Raw genomic sequence first — 14,796 nt, forward strand, 5'->3', positions numbered from 1 at the left:
GCACCTAAATTCCCATTGGCTGCGACGCCGTGTCACATGCGCGCCTCGCCGGGGCACAGCGGGCGAAAGGGAACACCTGCTGCAGCGTTGGCACGCCAGGCGTTGCATGAGGGGAGAGGGCATATAGAGGGCATCGCCGCGACGTCACTTCACCCGCACTCTCGGAGGCCGTGTTATCCACGAGTTCCTTGTCCTCGCAAGCTCTCGCCTGCGTTCTAACTTCGCCTCGCTAATCGCTATAAAGAAATTCATGTGATAAATTAGAAAGGAAAAACGCTGGCGGTAGTAAGTTCCGAACCTACGACCCCACGCTCCTCCTAGACAGCAGACCTGTGCACTCTGCTTTATAAAATCATGCTACTTGGACCGAAGTTTCCATTGCCAAGCCAACGCCTCCTACATAGAACAAGGCGCAAGGCCGGTGCACTTCGATCCGGGACGTCATGCTACCTTGCCCGACTGTCATGAAATCTAATGGTGACGCTCACGAGTAAGCCGCGGTGATTTTGACGTCACCGCTTTCGTCACACCAGGCTTGGCGATGGAAATCTCAGTCCAAGTGGCATGAAGTGATAAAGCAGAGTGTACAGGCCTGCTTGCTCTCAAGGAGGCGCTGGCCAAGCCCGGCGTGACGAAAGCGGTAACGTCAAAATTGCCGCGGCTTACTCGGGAGTATCCCCATTAGATTCTACGGCAGTCGGGCAAGATAGCATGATTTCACGGATCTAAGTGCACCAGCCTTGTTATTGTCTTGCGCTATCTAGGAGGCGTTGGCCAAGCGTCTCAACGCGTTTGCTTGCCCGTGAAGAGTTTAAAACTAGAAGGACCGCACAGCGGCGTTCAATGGGACATTAATGTTTTCGCGTGCACAACTCGTATGAAGTGCTTAGGTGTCCTTGGATTTTTTATGTATTAAGCTTCCTTCAGTTGAGCTTCGTCCTACACCCTTGCAGATATTCCATGCTATCTAATTGTGGGAATGGCATATCCAACCCGAACATATCTGCTGCCGTGAGCCATTAACTTGCAAAATGCGCACATGTTGAACTAAAGTTTCCATGCTTGGAACACAAAGCTACGACCTATCTTGCAACCCATACAGGTCAGCTGAACTAGCGGCAAAATTTTCGTTTATGACCAGCTTGAAGTTCACCTCTATAGGCTCGACAGTCAATATTTATCCGCAACAGAAAAATATGTGTGCACTCTAATAACTTCAACTGAGTGCGATGGCTACCACCGTTTGCGAGAGGAAATACGCATGGAAGGCAACAAAATTTATTACACATGTGATGGTGAGTACAGGGCAAGTGGTTTTCGCTACCTGACATATCAGGGCAAAGTTGCTTGACAACAGAGGTTTCCTTACACGATAAAATTTAAAAGACGTTGAGACGCAGACGCAGCAGCAATATTGACGCTGCTAAATTGACTAAAGCCTTTTAGGAAGCGAACAAAAGTTGGACAGGATCAGCGCCAGTTATAACGCATAAATAACCAAAGACTAGACAGTGTCACCAGCAGGCTTTATACCTACCGGGAACCATGCACACGGGGCCATGTTCATCAAGCGCAGGGTCACATGATGGGCCGACTTTCTGAGGAAGAGAGAGCGAAGGAAGCTTTCGCTTCGCGGAGAGTTGACTCGCGAAGGTTGGATGCGCGATGTAATTAATGCTCCCTGCTATGTTATTTCCTTCCTCCTTGGATCGCGACGCCAAGGTCACCTAGGTGTTCGGCTCCGTTACGAGAGAACACAGGGAAGTCACGTAACATTGTTTATGCCGAATGTTGCTTACGGACCATTACAGACACTGGTCGACAGTCGGGGGGAGGGGGCAGACCCCCCTTTCTTGTTATTAAGGAGGGGTTCCGCCTCCTCTTGCCAGGTCCACGGCGGTACCCATTCGACAAGCGCTGGACGTGGTTTTATTGCCAGTAGTGCCTTCTGCGGGGCACTTCAAACTCTGCGATTTTTCGAATAATGATTTCATAGCGATTAATCGGTTGATAGGTATATATATTTTATGAGCTTCTGTGAGTGTAATGCGCGCGTGCTATACTGGTCGCCGCCCTATGAGGCCTCGCCTCCCCCCCCCCCCCCTTTCACTCAAAGGGGGGGGGGGGAGACCTTAAACCCTGGAGGAGACAGTGGAAGAGAAAGAACTGCGGGGCAGGAAGGTGTCATTCTTGAACTGTTGCCTTGCACTATTTCATTTACTTCTATTTCCGCTATTAATAAGCTCTTATTAAAATTTCTTGCGGCAGAACGCTCCCCTGACGCGACTGTACAACTCCCAGAGCATAACCAAAATTTTATACAGATCCTGGTGAGGGTACCTTTATTAGCGAATAATATATCTTAAGCATCAAAACTGGTTCCGAGAAGCTATCATTGGAGTGACACGGCACAAGTTCGCAATAACAGCGCAATGGTCTTCCTATGTGATATTCTAGACATCGTCGCATTTCGCCCTATCGCCACATTTTGTAATAGCTGCATTTTGAGCCAATCACAGAGGCCGTAGCAGCTCTCTGGATCAATGAAAGCTTGAAAGACGGCGAATTCGACAACGTGGCGCAATTTCACACTCTCCAGAATATCATCCCAGGTTGGGCTCACTAGACCACCGAATCAGGCTACGACTCCGGCTCACTTGGCGAGTCCAGCAAACTTTCCTTTGCGCAAAGCCCGACTGAAGCCCTTGGCCCAAAGTCGCGCGTCTTTCATGCTTGGCCGAGCGGCGTCCGGAAAGTCCTGCCACCGCTGGTCGTTAGGGTCAGGCGCCAGGATCGCTGTCAGCCGCATGGCGTACTCCATGTTGTCGTCTAGGTCCAGGTCTGCGAAGTAGTAGTAGTTGGACGCGCGACTCCAGGGTCTCGTACGCTGCGTAGGCTCCTCCGCGCCCTTGAGAAAGCGTGCAACGCGTAAGCAGGAGTTCGAGATGGGATCATCGTTTCCGTGGCTTTTGTATAGGATTCGGTTTAGACTCGCGGCGCTGAGTCCAGTCTTATCCTGCACGTCATAGAGGAGCTTCACTACTTCGAGGTGGCCGAACTTTGCTTGCGTCAGGAAGCCTTCTTCCAGGAATCTTTGGTCAGCACTGCACAATAATAACAGGCAGGAAACCGCAAATTAGCATATAGCGAAATGAATGAATGAATGAATGAATGAATGAATTTAGGATCTACTTCGGTCTCAAAGACAATGCAGGTGGCGTTACATTTACCAGCCGGGGTAGCCCAACTGATATATGGTGTCGCGATGCTAAGCTTGTGGTCGCGGTTTCTATCCCGGCCGCTGGCGGCCGCATTTAGATGGGGTCGTAATGCAAAAGCGTTCGTGTACCGTAGGGTGCACGCTGATTCCCAGGTGGTCAAACACGAGGAACACCAGGAAATAGCGTTGTACTGAGCGACGAACGAAGGAGAGTTGTTGGTATGAGTGACATAGGCTCCGCATAGCGGCCTCAGAACGCATTAGGTATATTGTCTGGGCCACAGAGCCATATTCTTTCATATCTAACAGTGAAAGCACTCCTTCATGCGATATTAATCAGGCTCAAAAAGCGATGATGCCTGCAAGTGCGTATCGTCACTGTCTGAAGAAAACACGGAATTGAAATATTAATTTATTAACTGTGTTAGCGATATCTTGGAGGCTACTGATCAAGGTATGCTGTTATAACTGAGCTTATCTAAGCCCGCGCTTTTCCTGCTCAGGTTATCGCCAACACCTTTCAAGAGTGCTCTTAACAAAAGATGGGCAGGGTAAATGAAAAAAATAGGGCTCCAATCCACGAAGAGAAGGTGGTTGGCCAGCGAAGCTGTGGTATCGCCCGATCCGCTAGACCGATGTAACGTAGCCTTGGACGCTTGAGCAATGCGCTACCGGAAATGATTGACAGCAATACAATTAAATTCATTGTACTAAAACGAAGTTCTGCATTGTCTTGTCACGCTTGGGGCTTGCGCTGAGCCTCGGGTCCTGCCGAGCCTGAGCAAGACTACATTGTGCATATGACGTTGCTGTTCCCGTCGCCGCTCATCGTGTTCAGGCTGCTCTTCGGGAGTCCTAACTATACGTGGCCTTCCCATAGCGCTACCACAGTACAAATGAAATCGGTTGCTAGGCGAGTTCTTTAACATATAAAAGTGTAGTGACATCACTTCCTACTTCGTATGCTACAGTTGGCGCTTATGCAACCGTGATCTTTACCGGGAAAAGCACGCGGCAAACGCTACGTGTTTGGCATTGTTCGTACGCACCTTATCGTCTGTAATATGGTTTGGCGCTTTTTGTACTTCTCTTTATTGAAACGCATACTGGGGTGTGTCTTGCATGCGTAATTCCAATGGAGATAAGTACTTTTCGCTTCAATTCGTGGAATGGTCTTATGTCGACGCAGACTAAGAAATCCCGCGATTCGAATCATACATACAGCTTCGCTGTGAGGCAGTCAGAGTATCGCTACAAGGGCGAAGAAATGAATCCGGTATCAGCATGGGGGAACAATAGTGAGCGGTCTGTTGGTTAGACGACACTTCAATCACGAAACTAACTTTTTATTCGAAGCATGTGCCCACAAAAGCAACTGACATTCAAAGCACAAATATAGCGGCGAGCACTGTCGGCGATCCTCGAAACCTGATCAGCTGGTCAAGAGCGTCGGCTTTTATACATGACTCGTCAAAGGTTCCAGCGTAATCGTTGGTGCCCGTGTGCCTTCCAGAAAGTGCTATACAATTCGCGTCGCGCATATAATCAGATTGCACAAGGTTCGGTGACAACATGGGGCGCACACAAAAAACCATGAAGTCTGCACCCTGGTCGAACAACTTTGCGGCTTTCTTGTTACGTAACAACAAATAAAATTAGCATGGCACACTATCCCACAGTACACGAGTAAGTTTGTGAATTCATACACAACATGCACATCTGCGCAAAAAAAGAAGAAAGAAAATAGATATAGCTGAAATGAATTCTGGGGCTTTATGGGCCAAAACCACGATTTAGTTAGGAGGCACGCCACAGTGGGGGCGGATTAATTTAGACCACTCTTTAACTTGGCCCCAATGCACGGGACACGGGCGCTTTTTCTTTTCCTTTTGCATTTCGCCCCCATCGAAATGCGCCCGCCGCGGCCGGGATTTGATCCCGCGACATCGTGCTTAGCGGCGCAACACCATAGCCGCTAAGCCACCGCGGCGGATAAACTACATGTAGCAGTTGAATATAATGGTATACAATGTATTTAGCGCAAGAATAGGTTAGCAAAAATTCTGCCACTGAAGGACATGCTAATATATATATATATATATATATATCCAACGTACTACACTATAACTTAAACAGTTGCACCCTTTGGGGTGTATGTTTGCCACACAACAATAATCCTCATGTCTTGCCCGCATTTCCTTTAATGCTGCGAGCCCGGTACTACCAAGTCACAAACGGCATGCACGTTATCGGCATGACAGAGCATTCTCGACAGGAAAGTAACGAGCGCAGCGTTTTCAAGAAAGGAAACGCAAGCAAGACAGATGACGATTATCGTTGTGTGGCAAATATACACAAAAAAGGTTGCAACTGTTACAAGAGTCTATCTGGTTACATGCTGCACTAGGTCGCAAGTCAACATCATGTCACGAGTGTAGCATTCTCTAGTGAGTCAAATGTAGGGGCTATTGATACAGTCAATGGTAGGTTAAAAACACCGGCCATAATCAGTTTTCTGGTGCTCAGCGATGGCATGTAGTCATATAACACTGAAAGGAGCTCTGGCGGCGCTGGCAGAGTTCTACAAACAGCACCGAACGTAAACATGTGGCCCGAACATTTAACATTTGAGAAGATGAAGAGGCTTTCGGGATCACCGATCTGTATGGGGGAAGATGGTGGCTGAAAGAGCATGCTTCAATATTATCGCAATAACCCCCCCCCCCCCCCCCCCCCTGATTACTACGTGTCTCAGAAGCTAAAGCCTTAGTGCAAGCGACAGTCATTACCTCGAGTCAGCATCGTTGTTGGCGTGGTAGGCGTACTGACCGAGGACTAGGAGTACGATGTAAGGCTTCACCACACCACGGTGGCCTTTGAGAGCGAGCGGCGTTAAGAACCTCCCGTTGGGGCTGTACGCGTCTCCGTCGAACGACGTCGGCACCGCCACGGCCAACGCCCTCTTCATCCGTCTCCAAAAGAAGTCCTCCACGTCCCTGACCGATTTGGCTACGACAACGGCTAGTGCGAGGCTGTAGAAGCCGATGATCATTCCAGCTTCGTCGAGAGCCTCACGACTATTTCGACTCTTCCGTATCAGGTCCGCCAAGAAGGTGATCAATCCCGGCGAGTCAGGTAGAGGCTCGACCTGCTCAGGTTTCCGTCCGAAGAGGGTCGGAATATCGGGGAGGTTCAAGACAGGTCCTAAGGGTGGGGACCGGTCGACGGGATCATGTACCTTGAATGCACATAAAGACGAAGAGTACAATGCTCATTCAACAAAGCTACATTTGTAGCATTCTCTTCTGAGGTACCGGGTTGGGTTGGTTTTTTGTCGAAAGCAGAGGTCTACTGTGTGACAGAAAGCGACGCAGAGGCTGAATAAACATCCCGATACCATATTTTTTTTCGAAGCGTCACCATGCGACGGAGCGCCTCTATGCCGCGTGACAATGGCTGGTCAATGCTTGTGTTATTGCTTATTGACACAAATACGTCCGTCTTAAATATTTAGCCTGGCGTCTCGTTCACACCTTTTCGGACTATATAAACTTGCGCCACGAAATTTGTGACACCAGACAATGACGCCATATCTGTGCCTTCCGACAAAAACTAAGGTCTACTGCTGGATTTCACGTAAGCCTTGAAAGTCTTGATAAGGACCTCAAGCGCAATTTTGAACACGAACGAGTCATGTTCGTCCGAACCTTTAGTGAGGATAGGCTTGACTGTGAACTTACATCACCACCCTCTGCTGGTGACAAGCGCAAGCTGCTGATGCCGTCCGGGCACATTAATTTTTTCTGTAAGCTGGTTTACGAAAACAACGCTTTTATTTTACGGCATCATTTATTTCCGGACATGCCGTGGTTACTTAGTGCCTATAACGTTCGGCTGCTAAGCACGAGGTCGCGGGATCGAATCCCGGCCACGGCGGCCGCATTTCGATGGAGGCGAAACGTGAAAACACCCGTGTACTTAGATTTAGGTGCACGTTAAAGAACCCTAGGTGGTCAAAATTTACAGTCTCCCACTACGGCGTACCCCATAATCAGATCGTGGTGTTGGCACGCAAGAACACTATAATTTATCATTTAAAAAATTCTCTCCGCGTTTCTTGTAGGCTACACTGGGTAGTCAGTTTCAATTAAAGGCGTACAACGAGCGAGTATTCAAAGACACGCTTCAACCACAGTGACCACACCAAGTATACTTGCTGTTTGTGCTCGCAGGAGCATATACAATAATTATTGTACCTGCAAGTGCAGTGTGGTGCAGCCCCCCCTATTAAAGTATTAAGTATACTGTTAATATGCTTCGAAGATTCCCGAGCAAGCTTCAGGTGGGGTTAGCCTGGCCGGCCGAAACAACCCCGCTAACTCCGTTGAATTAAGACCCTATACCACTAATCAAGTCCGAAAGGTCTATCCGAATGCACCATGTTGAAAGAGGGCTCCCCAAAAAATCCCTCATCGTAGTAATCACCGAGGGGCCCTTTTCGCGCTTTATGTCACAAGACAGCACTGTACTCCACTAGGGAAGGATGTTTATTGGCACTTGCGGATTCAGACGGGTCCACTGGAAATCGGGCAATCTCCCCCGCCCATCTCACCCACCTTTTCTGCCCCTATGCGAATTCATTCCATCATTCTACAACAAGGATGGAACGAGTCCCAACTTGTCCTTCTTCTCCAACATAAACACACCTTTATGCCACCTTGCGTCCAGGAGGAACGTTTCAGAAACATTTCTCGCTATGTTTAGAGGAACGTTCCAGAAACGTTTCTCCCCTGTGTTTAGGAAGAACCTTACAGGAGGAACGTCTAGTCGAGGTAGGTTTGCGAATAGCCAGGGTTATTCTACTTCAATGCTCATATGAATGAAATAATGAATGAACCTTGAAGATGTCAGCGAAGAGAGGCGTGCGAGGAGTCGTCGGCGACGGCGTGGCAGCCACGCACTCGAGCATGAGGTGGTCGAACGAATCGTGCCACACACCAGAGGCAAAGATCCTCAGCCAGGACGCGTACAGAGACCGCCTGGTGCCGTCATCCGGGTACCTGACACCCATGAGGACCTCCCTGGCACCCTTCTTCGTCATGACGTCGCTCCAATCGTCGCGGTAGTAAACGTCGCGTAGAAAATTCGGATGGCGCGTGTTGACCATCATGCTCAAAGAGAGAAGTTCTCTTTCCATTTCTCCCCATTGCTGAGAGTGTCCAGACCTTGCACTGTCCATGACACAAACTCGCTGACCCGTGCTCCGTACAAATGTAGTTAGTAAGAGAACTGAAAAAAAGAAAAAACAAACACACAAAACCATGTTGGTGTCCAAGTTTCAAATCTATCACATTAGTGGTATATGTCCCCAACACTACACAAGAAATCATCATCGTCAGCAGCAGCATTATCATCACCAGAGCAGTGGCGGACATCATAAACTGCGTGCTATCACTGATACCGCTCTGATTATCTCTTAATTGACAGCTTTGACGCGTACATTATAATTGCAGGTTTTAAATGTTTCACAGCTGAAGGCTCGTCCACTTGCTTGGAATCCTGGGGCCAGCACGAAATCTGAGATATTCGTAACCTATCGCACCTAACACGTAATTTATAATACTACGTGACAGTTTCCGTTGAAAAGATTAACTATCACTTAGTGTTATTTGATGGCTTAAAATTCATTTCTCCATCTGATTTGGTTTTCTGCAGTACGCCTTCCCTCAAAGGTATTTCGGTGACAGACACAGCCAGCTGTAAAGTCGAGACAGTTGAACTTTTGGTCACTTATTTGCGGACTTGTGGTCATATCATCCGGTATACAACATACTGAGAGTCTAGGCTACACCTTCCCGGAACCTTAGGACCAAGGCACTGTAGAACCAGTGCGCTGTAGATGATTACCGAAATGATAAAACCCATCTGTGAGATTAAGAGACCCCGCAACAGGAAATGTCACGTCCATAGCGTAGAAAAGCCTCGAAAACAAGATAAACTGAAAACGAAGCGTAAATAACAGCAAAAAATTCTTGCAAATATGTCACAAATCAGTGCACAAAAAAGCAGGCATGCTGCCATTTATCTTTGTGATATCTGTGCGCAACCGTGTTGACATGAAGGCGTTTTCTTTATTTTTTAATGCGAAAGCCTTAGATCTATGTTTGAAGGTCACGTTGTGAGGTACAGAAAATCCGAGCGCTCGTGCCACTGCTCACGAGCTCGTCGTCTTCTTCCACATCGCTTCTTCTACATGGATGCCACTAATGATCATGCTAAAAAGAAGGCACACTTAATGAATGTAGAGTTAATAAGGCACTCAAACCCACGAATGCTTGTGTTAATTAGGGCGAAGTTGATTCATGTGCAGTTAATTATGGTAGCTTTAGTTAAGGCGCTCTAATCCATGACTTTTGTGGGGAAAACAAGTAATAAAAAGTAACAACGCATTTGAATAAGAATGTCAAGTAATTTAATGGATGTCTCGTGAGCACACAGGCTTTCGCCTTCACCCTCTTTGACCTATGCTAAAGTGACTGTCATTTTTTTTTTGCGAAGAGGCGAACTTTGCTTTGCCGCCGACTTCATCCGCACTAAACGAATAGAGCAACAAAGTCGGGCACACGACAACTTTCCTTCCACAACTCGCCAGCGGACGAGTCTGAAGGTGCAGCTTCACAACTAAGCTATTAATTTGAACTCGACAGCGGGGTCTAAGACGTGACATCGGTATTGAAGTAGGCTCCAGCCTATCGCGTTCTTTTTTTCTCTTTTGTTCTAAAGCATAACGCTACTGTGCACTAGAGAGGCTTTCAGTGGAGGCAGTGATACCTTCGAAAAGAGGGCCACCTGTTTAGTGCAAATCTTTCAAAGCAGCGCTTTCTGAAGGCGAGCAAATGTTGTTGCTAATGAGGTCCTGTGCTTTGTTTGACAAAAATAAAGTGCTGCAGTGATGTAGACATTCTTTTGCTCGTGCAGTGCCTTGTATTCTGAAAGTATCTTGAAAGTAGCGAAATAACTTTCTGCCTCAATATTTTGTATGTATACTCAGATACTTTTGGAATTTGGGTATTTTGTATTCTATTGAGTGAAAATTTGGCTTAGTATTTAATATTTTATCCTAAATACTTTCATTCAGTATATGCACATGACTGATGTTCAGCGACGAACGCGCACAGCCACTCAGTTACGCAAGAGCAGGCGCCCTTCACATCGGCGGCTTTGTATTGGCGATGAAAGTCAGACCGGCCCCGACCGCCAATCAACAACCACGGAAACGGGCGAAAGAGCCAAAGAAGCCTATTCGCTTTAAGACGAGACTGCTTTCGTTGGCAGATGAAGAGTAGCCTACCAGTACGGACGGGGGAACGCCTCTAAAACGAATGCCCTTACAACGAAAATAGATCACTAAAACGAATTTGCCGGTACAACGAAGGAATATAGGCGTCCCCGAGGGCTGGTTTGTTGGTTTACAACGAACGTGCGTACAGTGGCTCCGCCACTTTTCGCCTTAGCCCACGGAGGAAGGAAACTCAGGAGAGGCCCTGACGTCACTCTTTGTGAAGCTAAAGTGAAGCCGGAAGTTGGCGTTGCTCATGGCGTTGCTCCGCCTATCGGGCCAGCTCTACTCTCTTGTTTACATTTCTCGCGAAACCACGCCGCGCTGCGCGCAACCGTGGTGCTCGGACGCGCGCGCTCCGCAGCAATACTAAACAATCGTTAGCACGTTAGCATGATTCCGCCAAAGAGGGCAAAATTTCTCGCGGATATTCCTTCGTCCGTTTCCATTGCCGTGGCGCGGTACATTGCGTACAGCGTTGCATGCGCGTTCATTTCACGAACTTTAGTTCCTCCTGTACCACCTGGCCACAGCAACATCCGGGAGAGCACGGTCCAGATAACGCAGCGCAACAAAACATGAAGACCAAGCAAACCTGCCCGCATGGCGCCTTTGCCACGGTACGAAACCTACGGAGCAACACGTGTGAGCGCTGTTAAGAATGGCCGTACGGGCCAGCTTTCAGCCCGCTGCACGTGTTCCAAGCCCACCAGACAGGGATCCATTCCGAGAACTGCGGACGGCCGGCGGCCACGTGGCGCGCGATCAGCTCAGGAAATTGGTACTTGGCGGAGCCATCCGGGACAAAGCAGTTCTACGAAGCCCTCTGACGTCGGCACTGAAAGCTGGGCGGTACCGAGAACTGCGGATGACCGGCAGCCACGTGGCGCGCGGTCAGTTCAGGAATGTGGTACTCCGCCGCGCCACACCAGACGGAGCACAGTTCTACGAAGCCCTCGGTCGTTGACTCCGGAGCCTTTGTGTGTGTGGGCGTAAACGATACTGCGGAACGGCGCCCCTCTGTCGTCGGCTCCAGACCTTCGCACCTGTGTGTTTGCGTGTGTGTGGGCGTAAACGATAGTGCGGGGCGGCGGCAAGTTTACAATGCTTGGACGAACCTTCCCGACCATTCGTGCTCCGTCCACGACCGAACGATGACGTCGAACTATGACGTCAAGCGGAGAGCTTATAAGCAGCGTTTGCCGGCTGCTAGAGTGTGCTCGTGTCGTGATCGTTGTCGGGAACTGAGTGCTCTGTCATACTAGAAATGTACTAGTGAGCTGTGTGCTCGTAAACTGTTTGCTGTATGTTAGTTTTGCGGGCTCCATATGGGAGTCGCGCTAGTCTGCCAATGTATGTCCTGTTTTAAATGTAAATCCTGCAAATAAATCCTGCTCGCCTAGCCCTGTCGTCCCAAGTTCATCTCTACAGCTACGACTGCCAAATCTTACAACTGAATGGAGGAATCGGCCTGCGGCTCGTAAATCGGCCTACGACTCGGGAGACAGCAACGGCAGCTGACGGACGTTGGCACATGGTGACCGACCGACCCTCTTTGGCGGAATCATGCTAGCGTGCTAACGATTGTTTAGTATTGCTGCGGAGCGCGGCAGTCCGAGCAGCACGGTTGCGCGCAGCGCGGCGTGGTTTCGCGAGAAATGTAAACAAGAGAGGAGAGCTGGCCCGATAGGCGGAGCGACGCCATGAGCAACGCCAACTTCCGGCTTCACTTTCGCTTCACACAGAGTGACGTCAGGGCCTCTCCTGAGTTTCCTTCCTTCGTGACCAAAACAGAGCCACCATTGTGGCCCGAAAGGCGTGGCCGCTACGGCAAAGAAATAAAAAAAATCAGCAAAAAAGAGGGGAACCTACTACGTCACTTCCTCCACACTTTTCTCCTAGCGCGCGGAGGGGGTAGGGCCTCTCTTCAGTTTCCTTCCTCATTGCCGTAGCCACAACAGAGCAGCAGAGCGCATAGGAAGCGCCGGTCGACCCCGCAACATAGGTTATGCAGGAAGGTCTGGATACCGCACTAGCTATATACTATAGACAACTCCTACTTCAAGCCTTTAATCTAGAACATATCATATATGTGCCTCGCTGAGTTTGCAGTGATGCCTTAACATGCTTATTTAAGCGCAGAAAACTTAACGCGAGGCCAGTACAGTCAAGTTTTTGATACGCTGGAGTGAAGCTTCAACGATAGATAGTTCAACAAGCCGAGCACTAATCAATTATTTGCTACTGTATTAATTAGGTCTAAACTCAAATGCAATTTCCTTGTTTTATTTTTGTAAAAATGTACTCTCCACGGCAGCAAATAAAGGTGATCAAGTTGCTCTCATTCACCTCAATGTGAACTGTGCTTGGGCATTAGAGCGTAAAACCGACGTGATTATCTGCTCGGAAATGACGACTGACGACATCATCGGGACCATCAGGATGGCATGAAAGCGAGGGTCTACGAATGCAGCTGTAACGAAGAGCCTGTAGACAGGTATACGTCTCAAGACAGGTATGTCTGTTCAAATGCAACATGTATGAACTCGTGGCTGCGTGTATTTGGTCCATTGTGTTCTTAAGTAGTACGTACATCATGCCTGCATGTGAAGACATGTTGCATCTGAGCGTTGCTTGTGTTTTCTCCCTTACACATAACTTGAATGCATAGTCGTCATTGCACCGGCTACTAGTTCCTGAGTTTTCGGTTCAAAAGAGAGAGAGAGAGAGTTAAAAGAGATGAGACAGGCAGGAAGGTTAACCGGAAGATATATATCCAGTTTGCTACCCTGCATTTTGGTTTAAACTTCTCAGAAAATGCTAGCGAAGAAATTTGAAGAGGAACCGACGCTCTGCAGCTGTACTTCGCCTCAAGCTGAGCATGCCGCGATCCTCGATCCCATATAGCGTTCGGCTGTAGTCGCACATTCCACCGAACGAAGTACCCAGAAGAAAATTGGCGACTTAATTCCCAAAGTATCTCTTTAGTTAATATTAACTAGGGTTCTTTTATTTTGTTGAACGTGCTTGGCTAGCTGCGCGCTACCTTTACAACGAAGTGACCCGTACAACGAAGGATTCTGGAGGTCCCAAACGCTTCCTTATAGAGGCTGTCTGACTGTATGAAGCTACATCATAAGTCGCACAACATAACAAAGGTAAAAGAAACACATTCTAAATTCTGATACGGCATTACGAGAAGTTCTTGAGGCTCTGAACGTCGCAGCTGAGGAATACGGCTTGAAATCTCGCCACCGCAACAAAACACAACAGATGCACTGCACTTTATCCACACTAAACTACAGACACAGCACGCGAAGCAAAGTGTTTCACTGAATGACGCGAAACCAGAAAAAACAAAAAGCAATCCTATCGCTAAAATTTAATGAAACCAAAACCGCGGTAAGTGCTGAATATCCCTTTAAAGTATTAAGTTTAAAACGCGTCTGATTGTGGAGTGTATTAGAACATGCAATAATTCAAGCACACTCTAGAAGAATAATGAAAGTTCTGTAGCAGCTGGGAGTTGAAAGAAAAGGGTGCAGTCTGCCATTCAGTGCAGCGCCTATAAATGCACACTTCACGGCGTTTTCCGCCTACTCAGTACACACGACTCGAGCAGCTCTTCTTCTAACATGTTTGTCCGAGCGAAAAGAAAAGAGTACTGCACCTGAATAAGTTAGTTCTGGAAGACAAAAGAAAATTGCATCCCGATACCTCTTGGTCAAAACGCTGCAGCATACTTACTTTCGGAACGAACGCTGGCACAACTTCACACGAAGAGCCTTACAGAATATTTACTGCTGAGCACCTTCCACGTAGACACAACCTTCGTAAGCTCCGGCTATCATGGCTGCCGTTCGACGCACGATCTATCAGTCGTGCGACATCGTCATTTTTACTCAGATACGCACGGCCGCATATCGCAGCACATATGCTTCATTGTTATATCTGTGGGCCTCAGGCACGCCTTCTCGCTGCTGACACTTATCCTAGGTGTATTGCGCGCCCTGAAGCAATGATCGTAACTGCCATTACCATAACTAATCTGTTTAAGTGCATCGTCAAGGACAAAAGTCTCTCCTGGAGGTCTCCAGTTACTTTTGTCAACCGAACTAACAATATTAGAATCAGAATCGGAATCATTTCTGTTAAGAGGAAGCTTTAGCTCGGGCCCAGCTCCGACGCGGCCTATTCAAATACACGTAAAACGCAAAAACGCTTTTCTTATGTAAAC

The 14,796-nt window shown here is 48.2% G+C and overlaps 1 protein-coding gene across 2 annotated transcripts; it reads right to left on the bottom strand.

Moving 5' to 3' along the window:
* Nucleotides 1–1,264: 1,264 nt before the first annotated feature.
* On the bottom strand, nt 1,265–14,500 carry LOC126545053 (uncharacterized). 2 transcript variants are annotated; one of them, XM_055078180.2, is made up of 4 exons: nt 14,307–14,500; nt 8,118–8,509; nt 6,010–6,458; nt 1,265–3,104 (listed from the first exon to the last, which is right to left on the bottom strand). In XM_055078180.2, the coding sequence occupies exons 2-4, from the start codon at nt 8,457–8,459 to the stop codon at nt 2,654–2,656; spliced, it is 1,242 nt and encodes a 413-aa protein (XP_054934155.1). In that variant the 5' UTR covers nt 8,460–8,509; nt 14,307–14,500; the 3' UTR covers nt 1,265–2,653. The 2 variants fall into 2 exon arrangements, with proteins under 2 accessions (XP_054934155.1, XP_050048641.2); XM_050192684.3 differs by lacking the exon at nt 14,307–14,500 and having other exon boundaries at nt 8,118–9,152.
* Nucleotides 14,501–14,796: the final 296 nt, after the last annotated feature.

Source organism: Dermacentor andersoni, chromosome 10 (assembly GCF_023375885.2).
Source record: "Dermacentor andersoni chromosome 10, qqDerAnde1_hic_scaffold, whole genome shotgun sequence".
Lineage (NCBI taxonomy): Eukaryota > Metazoa > Arthropoda > Arachnida > Ixodida > Ixodidae > Dermacentor > Dermacentor andersoni.

Excerpts from the sequence above, each read along its gene's own strand:
- LOC126545053 (XM_050192684.3), bottom strand. The coding sequence starts at position 8,543 with ATGGTTTTGTGTGTTTGTTTTTTCTTTTTTTCAGTTCTCTTACTAACT. Across the intron at positions 6,459-8,117 it reads TCTTCGCTGACATCTTCAAG|GTACATGATCCCGTCGACCG; the intron begins GTTCATTCATTA and ends TGTGCATTCAAG. Across the intron at positions 3,105-6,009 it reads AACAACGATGCTGACTCGAG|TGCTGACCAAAGATTCCTGG; the intron begins GTAATGACTGTC and ends ATTATTGTGCAG.